This window comes from Squalius cephalus (assembly GCF_949319135.1).
Source record: "Squalius cephalus genome assembly, chromosome: 4".
Taxonomy (NCBI): Eukaryota; Metazoa; Chordata; class Actinopteri; order Cypriniformes; family Leuciscidae; genus Squalius; species Squalius cephalus.
Genome location: NC_137125.1, coordinates 46,043,106 through 46,069,452, shown reverse-complemented (window position 1 = coordinate 46,069,452; position 26,347 = coordinate 46,043,106). Strand labels below are relative to the sequence as shown.

At 37.3% G+C, this 26,347-nt stretch overlaps 1 protein-coding gene and 1 long non-coding RNA gene across 6 annotated transcripts in view; one reads left to right on the top strand and one right to left on the bottom strand.

The window, feature by feature from the left end:
• Positions 1 to 26,347, bottom strand: part of LOC307157175 (uncharacterized protein) — a 52,482-nt gene that overhangs the window by 24,821 nt on the left and 1,314 nt on the right. For all 3 annotated transcript variants that reach the window (XR_013820881.1, XR_013820882.1, XM_079869021.1), the window contains one exon: positions 2,262 to 2,339. Coding sequence is in view for 1 of the 3 variants with exons in the window: in XM_079869021.1 (XP_079725147.1) it covers positions 2,262 to 2,339 (78 nt within the window). In the remaining 2 variants the exon portion in view is untranslated. The remainder of the gene's footprint in view (positions 1 to 2,261; positions 2,340 to 26,347) is intronic.
• Positions 6,257 to 11,436, top strand: LOC307157771. Of its 3 annotated transcripts, none has more exons than XR_013821069.1 (5): positions 6,257 to 7,320; positions 7,550 to 7,581; positions 7,748 to 7,994; positions 8,404 to 8,569; positions 11,131 to 11,436. It is a non-coding gene; the product is annotated as an uncharacterized lncRNA (long non-coding RNA). The 3 variants fall into 3 exon arrangements; XR_013821070.1 differs by lacking the exon at positions 11,131 to 11,436 and adding an exon at positions 10,479 to 10,528; XR_013821071.1 differs by lacking the exon at positions 11,131 to 11,436 and adding an exon at positions 9,342 to 10,240 and having other exon boundaries at positions 8,404 to 8,709.

The following is a 26,347-nucleotide window of genomic DNA, read 5'->3' as shown; positions in this document are numbered from 1 at the left end:
AAAACATTACTGATGTGCACCTTGAGACAAAACAATGGCACTGACATATTTAAAGATATATCAGTGCAAGTTGCTTTCAGTTACGACAGCTCAAACATGCATTTTAGTCTGGGACTGAGACCATACTAGGTTTAACTGACCATGATGATTGACACTGTAGATTAAGGAAAAATTGTGCTGGTCAGCCTAGGAAACAGTACATGCTTATACTGCATGACAGTCCACGGCCTGGTAATTGCTGTCATAAAGCAAAAACAGAATGAATCAGTCACAAAATAATAGGGTGAAACCGGAAATTGATTCAGCTTTTATTTAAACAGAGAAATAGTTTTGTTCACTTTTTTTCAGTGGATCACTGTGAAATTTTCTGGACACACGTGATTCTTGTTTATCATTGCGGTGCCTCTTGGCAAACAGAGAGCTGAACATTGTGTTCTTGAGTGTCTTTTTACAACAAGCATCAGCCAGCCAAAGAATGTTCTTTTTTGGCGTCACCTTCGCCCCTGCCTCAATATGACTCCAGGTTTCTCTGCTGCTCCTCACTTTGTCTTTTATCCTTGTGGCTTTCTGCTTCTTTCCCTTATAAACACATCAAAACTAGGTTTTTACATGTTCTTACAGGAACAGTTCACCCAAAATGTTGAAAATTCAGAGGTTTAAAATGACATGAGGTAAAGTCACGTCATAAATAATGACAGAATTTTAATTTTTTGGGAGAACTGTCCCTTTAAGAAAAGTGCTGTAGTTTGTCAAAAACTTTAAGTTGTTCTAGGTGATTTCTAAAGTGTTGCTAGGGTGTGTTATGAGTGGTTGTTAGGGCAACTGCCTAGGCAAAAGGCCATCCCCTCCATGTTATATATATATATATATATACACACAGACATATAATGTTGTGATACTTCGAAAAGTGACTGCACATAACAAACTCTGCGTACTGTATGATGTATGACTTGTGGTATCACTCATGTCTGTAACACAACTTATGTGCGCAATCTTTATATCCATATTCACAAGCCATATTCACTCCACTTAAGTTATATCCACTTAAGTTTGTCTTCACCTTGTTTGCAGACATAATTCTGAACCATTTCTGTGCACCTCCTCTTTGCAACTCAAAGAGGTTCAAAGTATTCATTTAACTTTCAAAACTCAATTCAAAACCTTCAGTCGAGTGTTAAAAACATCACTCTCTGACTAAATGTGTCACAAACTTTGATCTGGCTTTGAGCACGGGACAATTTCAGATGTCATGAGTGCAGCGAGGTAGAGATTCAAAAATGTTTCTTTCACACAACTGTAGTGAGGCCTCGGTCCCCCGGAAACCCCAGACAGCACATTGCTTTCCTAAGAAAGCGGCAAAATCCCCGCAGGAGGTCTGGCATTCGGCCAGGGACGCACCATCCAACCAACACACAAAATATGTTTGATGGACACGTCATTCAGCCAATCACATCGCTCAGTCATACTGAAGCCGACATTGTTACAGATTCATTTCAGTAGTACTGTCACAGCCCTTCCTTTGCAGTTCTGACTGCGTGTTATCCTAACCACACACACACGTTGTGGTGAACTTATTGACTCCACTACAAACTTTTGTTTGTAAAAAGTGCTCTTTCATAGTTTGAAAGACTATTCAATTATGCAACAAAATGTTCTTTATAGTTTATAAAATGCTCTTCACACTAAGAAAAAAAATATTCTTTTAAAAAATGTTCACTGAAAGTACTTTAGGGAAACCAAAAACGTTCTTCTATGACACTGCTGCGAAAACCCCCCTTTTAAAACCTTTATTTTTAAGATTGCAGGAGAAACTACTGAGATATTAAAGAGCTCTCATAAATATGAAATATTACATCCAAGCTGCTGAAGTTGTCATTTTGTAGAAAAATGTTAACATGACAACTTTGACATGACATAACTAGGAATGCAAAGGCCATGTTGTCTTTCACAAACTCAGAAGTCAAGGGACATTTTGTCAGAGAACAGTTAAATCCCATTTTACATAATACGAAAATATGAGCAAAACTAAACATCTGTCACAAGCCTCAGAGTTTTTTATTGTTTATTTTGAAACAAAATACACTACAATAAATCTATTTTAAGTACCACAATTCAGTTATGTCAAAGGATAAATTCCCTAAAGGAAGTCAGGAGCATCAGCCCATGTGAGTGCGAATGTTCCAGAAATATAAACACTCCAGTACAAGCCAAAAGTGGGGGGAAACAGACCAAAACAATGTGTGAGGACGATGTGTACTCACCTCCGTCTCTCTCTCCTCTCTGTCTGCCTGTCTCTCTCTTTCTCCCTCTATCCATCCAGCCACGTTGACGATCAGGTGCTAGAAAGAGCGAGAGAAAAAAACAGAACAGACAAGTGTTCACTGCCATTTCCCTTCTTCAAATGAGCTCTCACATCACTCTCTCTCGTTTTTTCATTCTCTGTTTCAGTTGCACGACATCTATTCCTCCCAATAATGAAACTCACTCACACACACACACACACACACACACACACACACACACACACACACACACACACACACACACTCACACTCACACTCACACTCACACTCACACACACATTCACAGGTACAGCTGTGCAACCTCTCATGTGGTCTCCAAAGTTCAGTGTCTTGTGTAGTGCTTCTTTGAATAACTATTTTTATGACCATGTTGCCCAATGATTCATGTTGGTTGCACAACCAGGCAGAGCGCACAGCAGTACACATCTGGATACACACATACACACACAACGGTGTGCCTGATAGTGACTCCCACACAGAGAAAAGTAGAGATGGAGTCGGTAGTGAACAGCTCATGCTAAAGTTTACCTGCCGAACTTACAGCAGGAGCAATCGACTTGATCTAGTCTGTATGTTGGGACTTGTATGTGTGCGTGCCCGTGAGAGAATCGGATGTGATGCATGAGGGTTTAAGGAGTAATTTGATTCTCATTCATATTGGCCAATTTGAGTAGGGCTGATGCAATTCAATGTCATGTTTAAACACAACAACAACAACAACCACAACCACAATCGCAGAGAGAAAACAAGTTTTGAGAAGGGTAGGACCAGTGTTCGAATTGAGGCGTCATAAGGTATTAGGGACCCCCCATAAGAAGTAAAAAATAGACTTAGGGGGGTCCTTCAGATATTTTTATTTTATTAAAAATAATACTGACAAATCTGATTAAATGCATGCAATGGATACGGTAAATGTTGTGAATTAATTATTTACAATAATTTATATTAAGTTTGTTTATAGGCTAGTTGCCATGTCTCTTTAAAATGTAAACGCCCCGCCCCACACCTAAAGAGCTCTGTGCGCATGACATCGTAGACAGGACTGCTTGATTGGCGCCGCTCCAGTGAAGATAAGTTTAGCTTTAAAAAAAATGGAGAATAATAAACCTCCACTCGCAGTCGGGAAGAGAAAGCTTCTTACTGACTTTTTTGAGGGGTAATTTTCTCTCTCTATGTATCTTTCTACTATATCTATATCCACTCCATGTCGGGGCTTTTGTATTCCTTCCATAAATTGGAAACATTTAGGCTTAAGTTACTCATTTTTCATTATTTTCAATAGTCCTGGTTCTACGGGAGTGCTAGAAAATCTCGATGAAGATGAGTAGCAGCTTTTTAGTCCTTATAAAGGGAGCGCTCGTTGTGCGCTTTCTATGCTTTCTAATATCCATTCAGAATTTGTATAAAACTTGTTTTTCATGCTGCTAGGACCAATGGCCACGTACACGCTGCAAAGTTTTAGGAATTACATCCGCATTTATGCGGGATTCACTCTTGAAATAGCAATGATTGATTTTGATAGCCATAGCATTGTTTGTTCCTGAATTAAGCAGCCTTTTTCACTGAAATGGTTGAATAGTTTGCTAACTGACTTACTCACTCATAACAGTCCTTTGCTGCCACCTACTAGACGTAACTATGTAAAGATCGTATGTACTGAAATCATTGAAAAATCCCCACCAACACACAGACTGACAGCCTGTTTTGTCACAATTTATATGTTTAATATCTAATAAACTAGTTTCATGCATTTAATCAAGTCTTTTGGAACAAACATTATTATCACAGTGTCACATCAATCATCCAGTTGTTTTTAGGGTAAATACTACATTGGTAATGTTGGATGTACACTACTGTTCAAAAGTATCTTCTGCTCGCCAAGCCTGCATTGATTTGATCCAAAATACAGTAAAAACAGTAATATTATGAATTTATTATTACAATTTAAAATAATAATACAATAAAATGTAATTTATTTCTGTGATTAAAGCTGAATTTTCACCATCATTACTCCTGTCTTCATCACATGATCCTTCAGAAATCATTGTAATATGATGATTTGATGCTCAACAAACATTTGTGATTTTTATTACTTTGACTAAACTAAATTTATCTGAAATAGAAACTTTTGTAGCATTATACACTACCATTCAAAAGCTTGCGGTTAGTAAGAATTTATTAAAACATTTTTAGGAAATTACTACTTTTTTTCAGTAAGGTTGCATTAAATTGATCAAAAATGACAGTAAAGACATTTATAATGTTACAAAAGATTCTATTTCAAATAAATGCTGTTCTTTTGAACTTTCTATTTATCAAAGAATCCTGAAAAATAAAATGTAAGATGGTTTACACACAAATGTGAACTGTTTCCTACATCGATAATAATCATAAATGTTTGTTGATCATCAAATCATCATATTAGAATGATTTCTGAAGGATCATGTGACACTAAAGACTGGAGTAATGATGCTGAAAATATTTATTAGCATATTTATTATTATTATTATTTATCAATAGTTTTTAATAAATAGTATATATTTATGCATATTATGATCAAATATATTGTAGATTTAGTATAAATTGTATATTGCGAGACTAACCAACTAAACAACCCCCCGCCCAAAAAAAAATTTTATGGGGAAATTTATTTTATGGTGGGGACCCCCCCATAAGACTTGATTCAATTCGAGCACTGGGTAGGACACTGAATTGTGCTCTGAAAGGTTTTAGGAAGTTTTGATGCCCAGATTCAACATTATTATCTTGACAACACAACTGTTTCCGGTTAGAATAAATGTAACAATTTATTTTTCTTCAAAGTGTTACAGTAATAAACCGGGTTTAATATGTTAAGCTCTATTGACAGCATCACACAGAAAATTCAAAAGAACAATTTATTTGATACTTTTCATCAATTTATATTTGTATATTTGTCATAATTTACCACTTTTGATCTATTTAACAGATACTAATTTCTTTCTAAAAAAAATATTTCCATACAGTAAATATCTTATAAGATAAATATATGATGTTATTCATATTACTTTTTGTTATCTTTATCTCTTCATATCTCTCTCCCACTGTCTTTATCTCTATGCAACACTACTCTAATGTTCAAATAAACACAGATTTTGTACATCCCACTGGGCATAAGTAAACAGACCATTTACAAAAACTACACCCACAACTTTATCAGCAACACACTTCTAAACATGAGCGACTACTTTTCACATTTCAGTACATTTGAGATATGACTGGGTTTGTAAAAACCCTGAACACTCAACTCTCACAGCACTACAAACTTCACACACATTAATTAACCCTAAACGAGCTAAACTGGGTTCTATATGAATAAGGGGGACATTTCTATTCACAGTCATACTCTGTTAATCAAGGTCTGTTTTTGTCTATGTGTGTCAACTTCTTCCTAACTTCTACTCTTCTCAATCCAATATTTTCTGAAAAACATGTGAGCCTATAAAAAAAAAACACCTAGAGTTAGTGTGCTGTGGGTGGTTTCTAGGGTGTTGCTATGTGGTGTTGCTAATGTGTTTTTGTGGCATTGCTTAGCGGTTGCTAGGACATACAGTAGCAAGGTAACCGTTTAGGGTGGTTGGGTATGTCCTCGAACTAAAAAAATCCCACACACAAGATATTGTTGTCTCAAGATATGACTTGTGTCCCTCTTTCAAAGTAAGTCTATGGGATTTTTTCACCAGTTAACCAATAAACATAGATCTGATTGCTTTTAAATGTAATAGCAAACATTTCCTTAAAAAACCACATGATTTGAGGTATCATTCATGACTGTAGGATTTATTCTAAACCCTAAGTATGAACCTTAGTAAGCATTAATACATCTTGTTAAACTCTTTCAAATGGCAAAAACTGGTCAGCAGTCACATACCGAGAAGTAAAGGACAAACGTGTTTTTTTTTTTTTTTATGTAACCAGAAAAACGTCGCATAAAGCCACGATGCGACAGTTGATGTCTTGGTTAGAATCTGATGACTGGACCAGTTTCTGATTGAGTCGCCACAAAATGCAGTTAACGGCAGAATGCATTTATTGAATACTGTCAGCTCACTTGGAATGAGAGCAGGGTTTGTCTCTAAAATCATCTGCACTTTACCTTTTATGGTGCATTATTTCTGACTTTGGCAACACACACACACATATATACACACACACACCAATGCTGATCATTGGATCTTTACTTGTTCACTTCATCTCCATGACGACCCATTCCCTCAGTATTTATCAGAGATATGTTATGGAGAAAATAAAAACAGAAAAATTGAGCAAGAACAAAAAGCAGTGCCTATTTTGATCATGCAAACAGACCTGATCAAACTCCGGAAACGGTTACAGCTTCTAAAATAGAAACGGCCCCTAAACCGAAAAACTGTAGCACAGTCCAGAAGTGTGTCTGCTATAATCCACGACAAAAAAATTAATGAGCTCCGCTGTACAGTGTTTAGAGGCTGAGTTAATGATTCACTGTAAAACTTTACTGTAAATTTACAGCGAATTTCCTACAGAATTGTACTGTATTTCCATAATACAGTATTAGGCTGTATATTTTACAGAACAGCTGTAAATATACAGCACATTTCTGTTTTCAACCCGATAAATTCGTAATACAGTATCATACTGTAAAAGCACTGCATTGTGGGATTGATTTCTTTCGCGCTCAATTCAGTTCAAATGTGACGCGAGCCGACATGTAGCTACTACAGGCAAACTTGATTTGTCAGCGGGATTCAACTGAACAGAATAATCATTCCTGTTAACAAGATAAACAGTGTCTGCGAATCTGTGAGCAATTTTTAAGCTTTTGTGAGCTTCGGTTCGTGTTTGAAACATTAGTTGTCTGTGACGCAGCAGAAAATGGGCGACATTAATGTTACATGAAGACGGATGGAAGAATTTGTCATCTGAATAACCTGCGCCTGTGACGATTAGTGGGATTTAGAGTTTGAGAAGATGGAAAATTGTTCAACTGAGTGATACGGTAAGCCAATATATTTTGTTTTTTTGCGTTCGCATTTCTACATTGTTTTCACAAATGCTTATTTGGTTTGATTTTGCGATCGCGGTTTTCTACCGCGGCCGCGCAAACAATTCACTCTGTTCCACCTGTTTACCAAGTAATTTAACGTTAACTTCGATATTTCACATAATAGGCAACATATACCATGTTATTTGCATGACCTGCTTTTGATATATATTTTTCGTTTCAGGCTTTGTAATCTGATGACGGTCCAGTGCTAATGTAAGTGCTTTTAAGTAGTGTTACAGTTATAGTCTATGTGGTAAAAAAAAAAAAAAAAAATGCTATCAAATGCTGTCAGTTCTGTGATCGTGCTTTTGAATCATTGTCAGAATTTTCAATTTTGCTAGCATAAAAAAATCCATGTTAATGCTGTTTTCAAATGTAGTATTCCTGATTGCCATGCCATATGTTCCTACAAATTGCCTAACAATTCAAAGAGAAGTTAGACGGTGTTATCCTTCAAGCAGATAAGTAGATGATATTCAACAAATCTCATTAATCTGTAATATATGTTTTATGTTTTGGTTCTGTTGATCATGGTTGTGCTGTCCTTTTTAAAAATTGTTTCAGGAATTTGCAACGCTGATGTCCAGCAATCTACATTTGCCAGAGAGTCCACGCCTTATTTCCTGGTATGTAAACATTAAAGGTTTAAGTTTAAACCTAAAATGAAAAGCCATCATTTACTCACTCCACTGCAAAATATGTTTTTCTTAATTAGTGTTTTTTTCTTGTTTCCAGTCCAGATATCTAAAATTCTTACATGAAGAAGCATTTCATTGACAAGTAAAAAGTGTCTTGTTTTCTGAAAGAATAAGTAAAAATTTTGTGAGTTTATGCTTAAAACAAGCAAAATAATATGGCAGTGCGTTTTAGTGTTCTTCTAACCCTAATCAATTTTAATTTTTAGGTGAAAATTTTAATTTATAGAACTATGAATAGATAGACAACTACATCGAACCACAGTGGAACCCACAATAGTTATTTTAATTATTAATATTATTTATTAATTCATTTTATTTTATTTTTTTTCAATTACAGGTCAATCTCTAAGCAACCAGTGCTGGACATTACGTTTGGAAGGTCAAGGTGTGTGTGGAAAGGATCACAGCCTAGCTTCATCGCTGGCCTGGCAGCGCTGTTTGCCTCCTCCTATAACTTCAGCTTGCAGTACCAGGAAGAGGCAGCACCTTGAGTTTGTTCAGAGGTTAGTCATTAGCATATTTGCCATTCATATAACTATTAGACTGAATTGTGACTTGTCTTGACAGTATTTATTAAGCTGACTGACTACTGGTATGAACAATATGGCCCTGGTTTCCATACTGGGCTTAGCTTAAAGGGTTAGTTCACCCAAAAATGAAAATTATGTCATTAATGACTCACCCTCATGTCACTCCAAACCCGTAAGACCTCCGTTTCTCTTCTGAAGACATCTTAAGATATTTTAAATTTATTCCGAGAGGATTTCTGTCCCTCCATTGTAAGTGAATATATACATTTTGGTCCAAAATGAACAAAAACTACGACTTTATTCAACATTGTATTCTCTTCCGGTCTGTTTTCCATCCGCGTTCACGAGTCCACATTGACGCTGCTGACGTGTTATCTGGTGCGTCAATATGGACTCGTGAACGCGGATGGAAAACAGACCGGAAGAGAATACAATGTTGAATAAAGTCGTAGTTTTTGTTCATTTTGGACCAAAATGTATATTCGATGCTTCAAAACATTCTAAATAACCCACTGATGTCACATGGACTACTTTGATGATGTCTTTATTACCTTTATGGACGTGAACAGTGACACGTCCATTGACTTACAATGGAGGGACAGAAAGCTCTCGGAATAAATCTAAAATATCTTAAGATGTCTTCAGAAGAGTTCAGAGGTCTTACGGGTTTGGAGTGACATGAGGGTGAGTCATTAATGACATCATTTTCATTTTTGGGTGAACTAACCCTTTAAGACAGGTCTAGGCCTCAATAAAATTAGGGTATTTAAGCAGCTTTTATAAAAATGTCTAATAAAAAAAAACATTACTGGTGTGCATCTTGAGACAAAACAGTGGCAGTCACATATTTAAGATATGTCAGTGCAAGTTGTTTTCAGTTGAAGGATTAGTGAAAATTCTATCATTAATTACACACCCTCATGTTGTTCCAAACCTGTAAGACCTTTGTTAATCTTCAGAACACAAATGAAGATATTTTTGATGAAATCTGAGAGGTTTCTGAACCAGCCATAGACAGAAATGTCTTTGCAACTTTCAAGGCCCAGAAAGGTAGTAAAAACATTGTTTAAATAATCCATGCAACTACAGTGGTGCAACCTGTTTTGTGCACAAAAAAAAATACAAAAAAATAACGACATTATTCAACAATCTCTACTCTTTCACGTCATTCTCCTACGCTGTTGACGTAGTGTAAACAGTGTCAAGTCACCTTCATTTATATAGCGCTTTTAACAATATAGATTGTTTCAAAGCAGCTTTACAGTGATAATAGGAAATTACAGTAACATAGATTGTTTTGGCTTTACAGCAGCTCTAGAATATAGTTATTAGATCGACTATTTTTGACTGTCAAAATGCAGGCGGACACAGCTTCCGTGAGTTGTTCAAAATCTTTATTTTTGGTAAACTCTGTGTACACAAACAATGTTCTCAATGCTGGAGTTCATGTGTAGAGCCCCTGGTGATACTTCGAGCACAGTTTCATGTTGTGTCGAGCCTCCTTAGTGTTTTAAAAAATAGCGATTTTTAATGCTATCATAGTCCAAGCACTCCCATTCAAAAGGCAATTAGACCGAAAACGAAAATACGGTCAAACTTAAGTGGCGTTTCCATCCTAATTATGCTTTTAAATGAAAGTTTGCCTCTGGTAGATTAACAAAAAGACCCTAGGTTGCATTTTGGCGAGAGTTACCCTTTAATACACTCCGGCCTACTCATCCTCACAAAACAGTGTAGGAGAATGACATGTAAGAGAAGAGGTTATTTTGGGGTTATTTTGCACACAAAAAGTATTCTCGTCACTTCATAATATTAAGGTTGAACCACTGTAGTTATATGTTCTATTTACCAATGTTTTTACCACCTTTCTGGGCTTTGAGAGTTGCAATGACATTGATGTCAATGGAGGGACAGAAACCTCCCAGATTTCATCAAAAATATCTTAATTTGTGTTCCGAAGACGAACGAAAGTCTTAAGGGTGAGCAATAATGACAGAATTTTCATTTTTGGGTGCAAACATGCATTTTAGTCTGGTAAATGTCATGTTTAACATTATCATGTAGTCATGTATGCAATAAACATTGCAAGGCTTGCAATTAAAGTTAAATTATTTCTGTCACAAAGGTTTGGGCTGGATTCTGGCAATGTGTGCTCTATATAAACAGAGTCTATGGCTGCCTTTCCACTGATACTCTGATGGGACCTGATGAGGGGATGATATTAAAAGTTGTAGAATAAAACTTTAAATCTGGCAACCCCACTTCCAAAAGTTTAGTTAGTTGACAGTGCACATGTAAACAGACACATTGAGTTGATGTATTTTAACCAGGGCAGAAAAAATATCAGTTATTGATCACAACATCCAACATTGCATTTTTTTTTATGTTGTTCAGTTTTATCCAAACAGATTAGTCGTTAAAACCGATATCTGTTTTTTATTTACACATCTTTTGTGCTGTCTCTCTCTGTCAAAATATATAAACTCAGTCCATAATATTTCATTGTTTTTTTTCCTTTCTTTTCTGCCTTTTAGACGATTTCCTGACATCAATCCTGAACGTGGATCAAAAACAAAGAAAGGACAAGTAACTTCAAACAAAACTGGCCAAGTTGTGCAAAAAAAGAACACTGTAAGCCTACAGGTGTCCTCACTTCTGCGAAAACTTGAAGACTTTGAATGGGATTTCGTTTGCACTTGTATGGACTTCAAAACAGAAACAGCAATTCACTGCCATTATAAAGCTTGGAAGAGCCAGGACATTTTTTAATATATCTCCGATTGTATTCGTCTGAAAGAAGAATGTCATATAGACCTAGGATGACTTGAGGGTGAGTAAATTTGAGCTAATTTAATTTTTTGGGTGAACTATCCCTTTAATTAAGTGCTAAGTGTTATCTGTTTGTTGTTAAGTGTTAAAATTGCATTTTATGTTTAAAAAAAATTCAGCCAACATGTTCACAGAAGGCAATTTTCTGATCTTTGCTTTTAACCAAAATAAATGTTTTAAAACCCAGAAAATGTTGTTTTCTTTTTCCTAGTGTGACTACTATACAATTTATTGCTGTAGACAAGTTTAATATTGTAAAAATATGTGGTATATTCTGTATTTGGTAATTACAGTGGAGTACTGTAAATGCTGTTTACTGTACTAGTGCTGTAAAAATACAGTATGTGGCTGGCAACCCAGCTGCCAGTATTTTACTGTAAATTTACAGTACAATGTTTTACAGTACAATACTGTAAATGCTGTCTACAGTACTAGTTCTGTAAAAATACAGTATGTGGCTGGAAACCCAGCTGCCAGTATTTTACTGTAAATTTACAGTACAACGTTTTACAGTACAATACTGTAAATGCTGTTTACAGTACTAGTTCTGTAAAAATACAGTATGTGGCTGGCAACCCAGCTGCCAGTATTTTACTGTAAATTTACAGTGAAAAGTTTTACAGTGTTTATAATCGAATCTAGCTTTAGGAAATCCCCCAGCCAGTTAATTAAACCATCAAGCTGTTTTTATTCCAAGAAGGACAGTGACTCTTAGCTCAATAGAATAACATAAAGATAAAGAGAGAATGAGAGAAAGTAACAGAAGGTTAGAGATGTACTGTATATGGAAAATGAGTGTTGACCGGCTGTGAGTCACATTACACGGTCACTTCCCTCATCCGCTGTCACGACTCATTTTCATACGCAGCTAATGTACAGCAGCGTATGGAGGATTGTGGTGAAACAGAGATGCATCGCTGCATATTCAGAAGCCAGAGGCCATTGTGATGAAAAACAGCTGAGCAAATGATGTTATCCATTGCGAAACCAGCTAACAGACGTGCCATTGCCGATATTTGCGCATTATACGTGAAACGAGACACGTTCCGATCTCTGTGGGAAAGTCAGAAGTGCTCATCTGTGGTCTAGCATAGCATTACTAAAAGAAGCCATGGATATTTTTTGGTAGTGTGAAGCTGTTTCATTATTGTGCAGCTTTTCCAAAACAAATCCAAATCAATTTGGTCAGACAGTATATTTCAAAAAGTAGATTTGCTGATTCATATGAATAAAGTAGTGTTCACAAAATCCCCTGCGCATCATTTGTAGCAAAAGAAATATTTCGATTAGATTTGTAAAAGTTTTTCTAAAGGTATTGGTTGTATTTAGTGCTGTTATTTAAGAATTATTTACATACTATTACAGTTTTTATTAATTTTTTTTTATTTCATTTTTTTTATTTATTTCAGTAATTGTGTTATTTGCATGTCATTTAACTGAGATCCTCATTGGTTTTTACCAGAAAAAAGTGCCTCCTTAAGTAGTTTCAATGTCGTAAGCTACTTTTTGTTAGTAAATTGAACTGTACTTAACTAGCTCCACTGTAGTTTAACTACTTTAGATTGATTAGTCTATCACAAAGAAATCTTCATAGTTTACACTCTTAGAAAAAAAGTTCAATGGAGTTCTACAAATGGATACATGTCTTAAATCATCACAATACACTTTCATATTTAACTGCTTATTTAATTTTTTTCTAGGGATAAAGTATGTTTAAAAGCTGCTCAATTCACAAACTTTCAATAAAGTTAAAAGTGAATTAAAACAAAATTAGTTAAAACTAAATCCATTAAATGATCCCATGATAGAACCCCTAAAAGTTTCTAATGAAGCACCTGACGGATTCAGAAATTAATTTGTTCCTAACACATAACTATGATTCATTCAGACATAATACACCAAAGGTTTCAGAGTAGCTTTTCTAACACAGTACTTTAGTCTTATGACAGCTTTGTATCTTTATCATTTGTGTTTGATAAAGATCTGGAAAAAAGAAGAAGCTGTCCAGCCAAAGGTCAAGAATTCAAAATTAACTCTATGTAACAACATGTTAAATGCTTGGTCATGCTTTTGTTTTTTACTTTTAGATTAGTCCTTGTCCACCGCTTTCTTCCAATTCTTTTTTTTATTCCACTCTCGCTTTCCATTACTAACCATATTTACAATTGCTTAGTGGTTACAAGAATACACAATAAAGGATGTTTTATTAAAAATGACTCATGCATGCCTTCCCAGACACTGACCTCCATGGGGTTGCTATGGGGTTGCTATGGAGATGCTACACTGTGGAGATGGCCTCGTTCAGACTAACTCAAATGACCCCCAGCACTCCTGATCAGCCAATCAGAGGTGACTTGCTACATCACTCAATTTCAGCCAACCACAAAGAAGTCCAGTTCTTGAGGCAAAGAAAGCATCCACTGACTCATCTCATTAAAGTGCAGCCACACAAATACAATCCTTTTAGCAAATCATGTCAAAATGACATTAAATTTGGCAAATCACAAAACAGCATTCAAATTCGATTTAAAGCTTGCCTGAAGATATACTGTCAGGCTGATGAAATATAGAACAGGGCTGAGCAACTTGTAGTCAGCATGACTAAGGACTTTCATAATGACTTTTTTTTTTAAACCTCAGTGTTCAAAGTGACCTAGAGGAATGGACGAGTCTTTTCAAGGAAGTAGGAAATGTGTGAGTATATCTGACAGCAATGGTATCAGAATGATTATCAGAGCGTGTATATGCGCAAGCATTTTATTGGCAGAAAATTCAAGCGAGTCATTGCGATAAGGGAAGAATTGTATAAACCAGAACAGTGCCAGGGCAGAGAGGTTGGGAATGAATTATTGCAACCACATGAAACAATATTTAGTTCCCTACACACCCACATGGTTGTCTATTGATAATGAACACAATTACATACACTTTCTTGAATGAAAATTGTTCAGATAAGTAAAAAATATGAGAAAACTGATGCTGGATGATTGCTGATGACTAATAGACTTTTGCTCATAATACAATCAGCTGATGCTCACGGTGCTGCTAGCAACGGCAAGGTCATCAGTTCAATTTGCAGAGAAAATACAAACTAATAAAATATTGTAGCTTGAATGCTCTCTGAATCTTTTTGGGTAAAACTGACTCATGAATGCATAATTGTACATAAATTTGGTTCAAAATAAATTAAGTCAGAGTCAGTAGCTGTTTCCATCCAAAGTTGCGAATTTAACTTCTGCGCAAAATTGGAATATAGCATAAAACATTTGCGAATAAGGCACCGTTTTCATCCAGTCCTTCCTCATAAACTGCCGATAAATATCACTAAGAAAAATGGTAGTTGCTGCAGTAGGAGAAGCCACTAGCTATGTTCGTATAATATATTATATATTTCAGATGCTGTGCTACGAGATCGGTCCGCTCGTTGGTTGGTCCAATTATGCCGTCCCGTCCCATCGCAAAGTCACGTGTCTTTTTTGATGCACATCGTGGAATTTATTCATTAAATGTGTTTCCATCAGAGTTTATATGCATGTTTTCTTACGGGATTTTTTTTTTTATCCGACTCAGGAGAGCACATACTTTTTTTGTGAGCATTTTTAGAATTTATGCACATTTTGGCGTTTCCGTCCAGCGGATTTTTTATACGATATCCCAAAATGTGCATAAAAATAGGTGGTTGGAAATATAGCTAGTGGTGCTTATGCAGTGCAGTGTACATGTTCTGACATGTTGAGCTATGGCACTTAAGTGGGTGATAAGTTTAAATCTGACTTCTCCAATCATTAACTGTTTTAAAATAAAATATAAATAATACATTTAAGCAAGGATTGTCAATTTAATTAATTTAATATTAATGATTAATAAAACTTTTATATATATATATATATATATATAGTTATATAAAAGTTAATACTTTAATTACTTTTGACAGAGCACTAATATAATGGCACACATTTAAAAAATATACTTAATTTATTCATCAAATAAATTGCATGCACACACATATATTGAAATTTATTTGATATATTTATATATATATATATATATTCTTAAAGTCCCCAAACTGTTGGAGACATTGATAGAGTACATGTGCACACACTTACACTTCATCGAAGAGAGCATATACGGTCTTCCACGCATGTGGGAGAGTGTGTAGTGGGACTACATGCAATGAAAATGACTAATAGGCCATTCAGTGTGAGGTTGCCAATGGTCATTGGAGCGGGGAGGGGGGAGTGGGCCTGAGAAACAGGGCACAAATTCATGTGTTGTGTTGTGCTGTATGCAATGTGCCAGATTTGTGTGCTGTGTGCCAAGGTGTCCGTGTACTTGCGAGCGTGACTGCCTTGTATATTACCGCGTCTGCACAAATTGTCATCTTTTCAGCGAATGAGTGATTGTGAGTGTTTATAGTGAGTGTTGTGTTGGTGAGCATGAAATTCACGCGACGACAATGTGTATGTGCGTATTCATTTGCATAAATCTATGAATACACCAATAAAAGCATAATGAAGGCTGTGGGTTTGGCTCAAGCGCATCTCAAAAAAATTATTGTATCTTGAACAAGGCTTGTTTGTGTTCGTTAGTGAGTACAAATGGATTTAAAAGTGGTGTGTGTGTTTGTCAAGAGCTAATTTTAGTAAATGATATAACAATATGAGGTCACATGGTCAGACCACAATCCCAGCAGCCAATAAACAGCTGACAGAGATAAACAACATTCTACACACCTCCCCTTTAACAGCCATTGCTATATCATGCATCAGTGCACTACAACCCTCTAGTGGAAGCAAAGAACACTGCATAGTAAAACCAAACGTTGAGATGACATTACGCACACATTTCAGGAGCATTCCAGCACAATCTGATTTACATTTTTATTCTGAAAACTCACTTTATCTGGAGTGATTGGAGTCCTTGAACTGCACTGCCTTCAGAAAAACAACCTCCATAGTGTGTGATGCTAAAGCTATGAGACAGAAGGTTACATAACGTACATATACACCCGCATGTCCAGCAGAACAGAGACAGAAAAGCCTATAGGCTGAGACGTTTGCTCATCAGCTGGAAACTGTCACATGATCTCTCTACTAACCAATCCGTACATGTTATCAAAACCAAGCTATCCCAGTTCAACTGTTTCTTTATCCATCACTTCCTTGGTGTGTTTGCCTGAGGCGGCAGCTGCAAAGAGAGCGAAAGAGCCACCGGACCGTGTCAACACCAGAACTCACTTAAAAATAACTTCCTGCATTTAAAAAGTGAACACATGCACATAAACCACAACATGAGGTATTAACTGTAATAGATGAGAAGAGCAGAATAACAGAAACACATTGCAACAAGGAGTTGCTATGCAGTTGCTAACATGTTCTTATCTTCTTAGCAAGTGATGTCGTTGCTTGGGTGTTTTGGGCAGTTACCATTGTGTTGCTAATATATTCTGATTGTTTGATCAAATGTTATGTTGTTGCTAGGGTGTTGCTAATATGTTCTGGGCTGCAATTCCCAAAAGCATAGTTGGCCTATAGATTGTAAAGATTGTAAAGGCATTTGTGCCTTTTCAGAAACAGCCCTGATTGGTTGTTTGCCACTTATGTTATTGCTAAGGTGTTGTGGGTGGTTGCTAAAGTGTTGCTAATGCATTCTGATTGATTGTTTGCAAATTGCGATGCCATTGTCAAGGTGTTATGGATGGTTGGTATAGAATTGGTCCCATAGAAACCATAACCATATAGAATCAGCCCATAGAAACAGCTGCTAATGAGGCATCTATGTATATATCTATGGGCTGAGCTTCCCAAAAGCATATTTAGTAGATCATAATGATAATTGGTGCCAATGGTTTCTATGATCTAGGTTTACCATGCTTTTTGGAAACACACCCCTGATTGGTTGTTACTTGTTAGCAAGTTGCTATGTCATTGCTAGAGTGTTATGGGTGGTTGCTATGGTGTTGATTATTGGTACAAGTCAAAAGAGCTCTATGATATTTCTGTTGGACCATAGATATATTGCTCTGGTGCAACTTATTTTCACCTATTTTATCATCCACTACACACAATAGTCAAATTATTTCCCAAAAATTGTAGCACACTATAACAATAAATAATTCAATGAGAATAGGGAAGTCCACAGCACAGCTATAACAATGACGAAACAGAGGGGTAATATCATTGAAATCACTTTCAGATTGTTTTCTTTTTCCAGCTGATGAATAATAAAAACATTGACAGCCAATCAGAATCAACCCGACTTTAAAGAGCTTGAGCATTTAAAGGTCCCGTTTTTCGTGTGTTTTTGAAGCTTTGATTGTGTTTACAGTGTGCAATATATCATGTGTTCATGTTTCGCGTGTAAAAAAACACAGTATTTTTCACACAATTTACTTATCTGTATACCGCTGTTTTCACTGTCCTAAGAACGGGCTGATGACTTCCTTGTTCTATGAAGTCCCTCCTTCAGAAATACGTAACGAGTTCTGATTGTGCCAGCGGTTCCTGTGTTGTGATTCGACAGAAGCTTAGCGCACGTTGCCCGGAAAGGTCTCGCCTCTTACCATAACGTGGAGATGCATGCGCTCAGTGCCAAACAAAGGTGATTGGACTCCGGGATGAAAATAACAGCGTCTCGACGGCATGGCGACAAACACACTCTACAAACGCAACTCTTCCTCTTATCCGTGGGAGCGCAACAAGACCACGCCCCCTTTTTTGTGTATTCCTGTGGGCAGAGGTTAGTCAAAAAACTGTTCTAGTGACGTCATTAAAGAAGGAAGTAGAGGGATGTAGTCCAAACTAGCCGTTCACTGTAGGTGACTTCTGTTAAATAAAATATCTCGCTTGGCATTGAACTTTGAGCTTTATAATTTTACAGATATTATTTATACTCTAACAACAACATCACACACTAACTAAAGTTTGAAACATGGGATCACGAAGAACGGGACCTTTAAAGTGGCAGACGATACTGCAGCGCGCCATTATAATAAACAGAATGCTATTGTCTGTTGATGTGGACGTTAATATACTTAATATTACAGTTACAATATATAGTAATATATGGAAGCAATAGTAATAGTGATGTTTGTCAAGCACTGTTAATAATTAAATAGAAAAAGATGCAAAAGAGAAATAGATAGCGTTATCAGGAAAAGTTAGGCCACATTATAGTGGCTTCTCTGTGTAGCCATATTTGTGAGCGTCTGCATGTGGGCATCTGTCCTCTTTTGCTTGGTTGGCGCGTGGGTGCTTGTGTGTACGCTCTCACTGTTTGTGGAGAGAAATGTTTGCATTTGTTATGTGTTCGCGTGGGTGTATGTTTGACACACTGTGCATGTATGTATTTGCATATATGCAAGCGCATGCATGTGTATGTACAGTGACGTGGCACTGGCATAGTGAGCACTTCCTGGCATGTGTGCCAAGCATCTGCCTACGTGTCTGGTGAGGTGTCAAAGGCCTTCTACCCACGCTAAAGAAAGATCTGGAAGCCTAGCAGCTTGACGAGAGGCTATGGCCTCTTCGTTGGCCCTGATTCAACTTCCTTTATGCTGGTGAGAACTGATCCCTGACTAAAATTGTTTCTGCTTATCCTTATCTGAGCATGTAAAGCCTGATCTAGGGTCAGTGGTCACAATTATGTGTGTTAGAATGCATGGAAAAGTAGCCACTAGGTGGAGGCAGCTGTAATGGAGTAATAGTATCTATTCTGATACTGCTTGGTCATGATGAACAACCCTTTGGCCGATGGTGCCCTGAGATTTCTTTCTTTTAGCTGATGTTTCACCACCTTATGGTGGATATTAGACGATCTGGACTGTGGTTACAATTTCAGGCTGACATGGTAAAAAAAAAAGAGAGAATTCAAACCCTTGTACAGCAGATAACAATCAGAGATGCAGCATTAGGTTTGTTTGACAAAAGCAAGCCAAATCAATGCTAATGGAAAAAGGGAAATAAATGTATATTGAAATATCTCTCTGAGTAACTGTTTATAGTGTACTATACTTAATTGACCTCATAAGATTACAATCTGTCATTTTCCTGTAAGATTAGCTCAGACTATCAATGCTTCTGGCTATTAGCAAAGGAGCTGCATTTGGCTGACCTCAGTTCTCCTTTCTGTTTTTCTTCAGCAATTCATAAGGGGAAATCAGTAATCTGGCTAAATATGGCAGCCATGCTAAGTCCATTTTTATCGCATAATATTATATCCCATTTTATACGACATTCAAGTGTACAAAAGAAGAAAGACAGAGGAACAGAAACGACCCAGATGTTAGCATTTAGATGGATTGGATGATTGTGCATAAAGATGAATCTCATGAAACATTAAGATGATGTATATTGAAGGTAAGTTGTATTGTGTCTTTATAAATATTTTTTTACAATAATAAGAATCTCCATTGAGAAATAATAAACAAATGCAAAAGTAGTACACCTCTGTACACAGGAATGTGGGAGCAAAATTAGCTTAATTATCATGAGCACAATGTCACACAACACAAAAATATTATTCATAATGCAAAATATAATGTAACTTTTATAACTTTAAAGACTTTTTTTCCATTGATTTTGGGGTGAAATGTGACCTGAAACATAAAACTTTTAGCACTCTACCTCTTCCTTTCAACCACTCAACAGCCTTCAACAGCCTTCAACAGAACTGCCTTTAGGGTAATAATTCCATCATCCTCATGTGTAATTTTTAATTATGCAAGCACTTAACACATCATAAAAAAAATCACACTTGACCAAATGTTGCATAAGCATTCACCAACAGATGTACAGACAAAGTGAAGTTGTTTTCATTTGTTTTAGATATCCAGATTTGGAATCAAAGACACATAATCTATGCAAACAACATAATGGGATATTGTATATGCACATACATTTAATTTACTCGACGTATCAAACAATTAGCCCTATAAATTAAAAATCATGTACAGAAATTAGACTGAATATACAAGCCTATTGTAGTCCTACAAAAATGACTCTATCCAATCACATTTGCTATATCTTAATATAAACTCTCACAACCACTAAGTAAATTGAGTGATAAAAATAAATAAACAAAAAACTAGCTGAGCTGCTCATTTGTACATTTCCTTTCCCAACAGGGTCAAGCAGATTTCAGCAAACCTGCACAGAAATGCAACTATCTACATCTTCTGTTGTTAGCTTATGGCATGAGTCAGCAGTTTATGCTATTTATCCTGACTGAAAGCATTTTTACTGGTTGTGGAAAGAAGTCCCAATGATATAGTTAGAAATGCAAGTGCTAAAGGCAATGAGAAGGAAACACTCTAGCTTTTTAAAAAAGAGGCTCTTCTAGAGGGGTAAAAATACTAGCTATGGAACTTTATTAGACTTTATTGTAATTGTTTGTATGGTTTCACTCCTTTGGCTTGTTTACTTTGCATCAGGGCATGCAGATGACAAAAAGAGGAGGAAGAAAAAGATGGTTTTTAAATATGGAATGAGGGTAGTTTTCCTCTGGCTGGAATGACCCAGTGGAATTGACCTGATTTTCACTAAAGGCCCCAAAAGGCCTTGGTTCCAACTAGACAAACACCCTGCCTGAGTCCTTTTATTAGTTGGAAAACAAGTCGATACTGTACCGCCAAGGAAGTTTCTACAACAATAATCTCCACTCACCATCAGAAAAAAAGGAAAGTCTGTAAAGGGACTGTCTGTAACTGAACAATTATTTTCAGAATTTACTGGAATCATTTCGGTTCTGTCCAAAAGAAACAGTCCAGCGAAAATGACTCATTATTATGCATTACAATACTCAATAAAAATGTTGGCTAAATGGTTAAAGGAAGTCATTTGATTTGGAATCACTTGCTCACATTGTTTCTTTCATTGACAAAATGGCTAAATTAAGAAAAGAAGCTGTCCTTGGTGGACTGTGATGCAAATACGCTAGTTTGGCCTTCTTGCCTGTAGCGTTTTACATTTCCTGTGAAAGTTTACTGCGTTACGTTGACCGAACCGCTTCCTCTGCTAAGGGATCTGCATAAGGAACGCGTTGTGCTCTCTGGTGCGGTGGAATCAAAGCGTTTTTGCCGACCGCTGCCAAGTCGAGCTTGTGTCATTACTCTGTGAAAATGTATCCTCTTTATGCTGGTCACTTTGAAAGCCAAGCCACAGTAACTATCCAACTCTCTCACACACAAACACACTCAGACCTCACTCTTGATAGATGAGGTTTAGAGTAGGGTGGAACACAGTGCCCGTGGAGAGTTGCTCTTTGTCAATGGCATCCCGAGTGAGATATGAGTTCACATTAGGCAGCGGAGGGCTCAGGCAGGGGTCGTGCCAGCTTTGCTTGCCCGGGCGCATTCCTCTCCCATTCAACACTTTGGGAACCGGGAACTCGGGACACAAATATCGGCCATCGCCGCACTCTCTCTGCCAACCTGAGAAGCCCTGGGAAGAGAGGAAGGATCTCTCACAAAGCCAAGGTTTGAATAAAGGCTTTTAAACCATAAGTACCAGAGTTTTTCTTGAACACAAAGAGGTATTTAGTGCTTTGAATTTCATAAATGGCTGTGGGTTACAAGAACGGCTTAACATGCTTGAAACCGGCAAGGAATGATGAAAGAGAATGATTTGTTGGCTACTGGGTGATCAATTTTGAGAGCAACAAGCTAGAGATGAACTTCAAAGTCAAATTGAAACGGCCTTCAAAACACGTTTTATTTTCACTGTGTAACGTATTTTCCAAGTAAAACAGCTTAATTCTTTTTTTTTTTTTTTGTTATTCATTGGAAATTATTTGATCGTGAAAAGTGTATTCTGAAAGACTACCCTTCTCCTGACGCACCTCCAGCACCCACATTCAAGGAGGCTGAAGATCAAGTTCTCAGTGTATCCTAATGTCAGGGGTCCTACTTTTACAATCCTACTTTTTGAGGGCCACTATTCGACTCTCCGAGTTAGCTCCAATTCTAATTAAAAATACCTGACCCAGCTAATAAAGAGGTGCTTTCCACTTGACTAAAAGTGCCCTGCGAATTGGACTGGATAGGGTATTCTGCCATCTTAAGTAAGATTCCAATCTACTGATCATCTGACAATCTGATCCTTCCAAAGGGAATGATCAGATTTCCATCCCTATATTTTTCAGTCCACACAACTACCACTTTGCGCGTCAAGCACCAAACCTCATTGATTCTTGTGGAAGCTCAAATGTCTGTGTAACACACGAGAATGAACCTCATTGGTTCACGCACGTCAAACATGCTTGAGCTTACGTATACCAAATGCGTTGATGAATGTTTATATGTGAATAAAAGCCTAAATTAAATCCGTTCATCATATAAAGTGATGGTGTCACTTCAGAATTTTTTAACAATCTCTTTATGAACTTTTTGAAGCAACAAAGCAGTAGTTGTGGGACAGAAATCTCTCAGATTTCATTAAAATATCTTCATTTGTGTGACGAAGATGAAAGAAAGTCTTACTTTTGGTGTGGAACGATGACATTGCAGAGTATTCTGAATTAACGCATTTTGTCAAGTAAAGTGCACTTTAACAGATATCCTGTGCTCAGGGAATAGTGAGCAGTGAACACTGTGTAGGGACTCTCAATCAGAACACAGCTAAGGTTCTCTGTTGTCCCATATTTTTCAACTCTCTTGCTTCCTCTACAACTCTACTACCATATATCCTCTCTGAAGTCTTGTTAGTCTCCTTTTCTTCACTCATTCTGTCTGTTTTTTTGCTCAGGGTAATGGCGGCAGTCTCTGCTTCTGTACTGCTGCTCCTGCGTCATCGCTCACTTCCCCTCCCGTCCACCGTCGGATGTAAACACACGCAGTCACATGGGAGCAGTACATCATGACCACACACACCCCACAGCGGAAACGCAGGTTTCACAGCTGAGCGTGAATCACACACACTCATATGCACCAAAACAAACCCCTAATCACGCACTCCAACACCTTTTAACATCATCACTACATGCTAATTTAAACTGTAACAACCTGACATACGCAGATGCCTCAAATAAAACACACATTAACACCTGGACAAACACACCGCGAGCGTGCATTTAAATCGTGCTATTTTCATCAGGAAATGAAACACACATGCTGTTGTTTCTGAGCTGTTCTCTAGAAGCGTACATTTAATCTCGGGTTTCCAGTAAAATGTTTGCATTTGCTGGCGGGCCATAGTTGACTCATCAAAAGAGGAAGCTGTTGAACGTCAGGCTGTCTGGGCTTAAAAATGATTTTATCTGAGCTGAAACTGCATGAGGATTTTGCTTGGAAGTTTCGCAAACACATTTGGATGAGGTATGTAAGGTAATAGACAAAATTAGACCAAATGTAACTTCTAGAGAAGGTTCTGGAGCTCTTGTGATCTGCATTGCTATCAATAAGCCTGGTACATCATAGCTGATGACGCACTTCATGATGTCTGTTTGTTTTCGCAGAGCGGGAACACACATTAATGTGCATACACAAACATCCACACCAAACCTCACCCATGCGTCAGCAGCTCCTGGTTCAATTTCACTGCAATGTTAATCTTATTGTTTTCCTCCATGCAGTGGTGAGTAAATGTGCCTTGTTAATTCATCCCAGAGTGGAAATAACTCCTTACAGCACACTGATCCACTTAACTCCCCCCAGAACAACATGACCTCGAGTCGGTTTTTCCCATTCACAAAGACAAGCCAGTCTCATAAATACCATCCTTTTCGGGGAATGTTTACAAAGTACAAAACAATCAGGAAAGCCCTAAGAATTCTGTCACTTATCGCTCAAGTGACTTGTAATTCAAGGGACGTCAAGTCAAGTGACTTGACACACAGCCAACAAGTTTCCAAGCCAACATAAGTTGGAACGGAGCCAGTCGTTTGGCTTACTCTGCTACTTAAGGGACACGCAAAGCACAGATGGAGTTTCGGTGGAAGTTGTGATCTTTTAGTACATTGTGAACTTGTCCCCTCATCTTTACAACATTAACAAACATTTGTGTTGTTTGAGATCACTTAAATTTAAGGTGACCAGGCTATGACCTGGTAAAAAACATGTTCTCGTTTCAGCTGTTACCCTCATTGACTTGAAGGGTAAATTCACCCAAAAATGCAAATTTTGTCATTAATTACTCACCCTCAGACTTTCGTTAATCTTCGGAATGGAAGTCACTATATATGTTTTCATCACTTTATAAGGTTCATTCTTGTGTTGCGCAGCACGTATGAGCTTCCGCAAGAACCAATGAGGTTTGTTCTCGTGCTTCAAATCAAGTACGGTTGAGCTTCTGTTTATGGCCGCTGATGAATGTTTATGTGAATAAAAGCCAACAAATCTGTTCATCATATAAAGCGATTGAGCATCTTCAGAAAATTTGAACTAAACTGCCCGATTCATATGGACAGAAATCTCTCAGATTTCATTAAAAATATCTTCATTTGTGTTCCAAAAGACAAAAGTCTTACAGGTTTGGAACTACATGGGGGTGAGTAAATAATGATGTAATTTTCATTTTTGGGTGAACTAATCCTTTAAGTATCCCCAACTGGATGACACTGCAGAAAAGGAAAACAGTTTCATTGCCAATGCAAGATGATATGCCAATGCTTTCCTACATGCTTTCAGCGAATCAGTTTGAAATGCACGGTTGCCATAACAATATCTCCTCACACCTGCTACTGATCACCATCCTGTCAGTATAAGTACATTCTCAAGTTAGAAAATGGTCAAACAAATATGCATTTTCAACAAGCAGCTGAAAGAAGCCTGTAGTTCACACAACAGGTAATGCAACTAAGGTGTTTTGCCATCACTGTGTGTTAATTGTGTGCTACCCACAGAGGTAAATCTTGCAGAGGTAAATATATCAGATGTCAGACTCAGGGGAGCTTTTGCATATTTAAATAGCAAATATTTCATTTAAGTGCAGTAGATGTTTAACCATGACCGATTCCTTTTTTGGGGGTCCCTTTGGATGGTCACAGCTCACTATTAAAGGCTTGGGACTATGCGTATTGTGCTGTCATCAGCCAATCAGCTTTGTCATTACATCATTTTCCTCAAGAGTCATTAGTCACATGGCTTTTTCAGCTCAGGTGATTGGCAGCAGAATGAGTGTCCATCACCAAAGTTGGTAGATTTCAAAATGTATACTGTGCCAACTGACTATGTGACATTGAGATAAACCGTTCTAGAGGTATTATAAAGTCAGTTTAATGTAATTTAAGTTAAAATGATTTAAACACCCAATTTGACTGTACTTAAAACAATTTAAGGCAGCAAAAATATTTTTACAGTTATCCTTCATAAATCGCCAAAGTTCATTAAGTAATAAGCCTCAGGCTACATAATCCAGGCAAGCTATGCCCAAAAATATGATATTTAAAAAAAATGGCCCATTATTTATGGTACATAAGCTAATTTGAAATGAGTGATCATAATTTGCGGAACCGTCACTTGTCAACGTCAATCCTCCTCGCCCTTTACCTGCTTGCCGTGGTTGCTTAGCGACCTACTTTGTGACAAACCATATACGTCACTAAAAAGAAATCAAAACCATTGCAGAGTTCGGAACCACATACTAGCATACTAAGGTAGTACGAGTATTCACAGTTAGGCTATTCTAGTAAGCGATTCCGAATTCAGCACATATTTCACGCACGTTTGCGCAGCGCTTCTCTGTTCGACGCGCCCCACGGGCTGGCTCAACCCAGAGCCATATAGAGATATATGGCTCTGGCTGACTCAACCTACATGTTGCGCGTTCTCGACTTGGCAGTGAGCGCGCACGCTCAGATTGTTGTCAAGTGCTCGGGTTGTTTTTCCTTCCAATACGACAACAAGGTAGTGGCGTCGCACGTTATCGCGGATGAATAGCTTAACATACTCCGTCGGATAACTGAGGTCTAATTTGTTTCAAATATTGA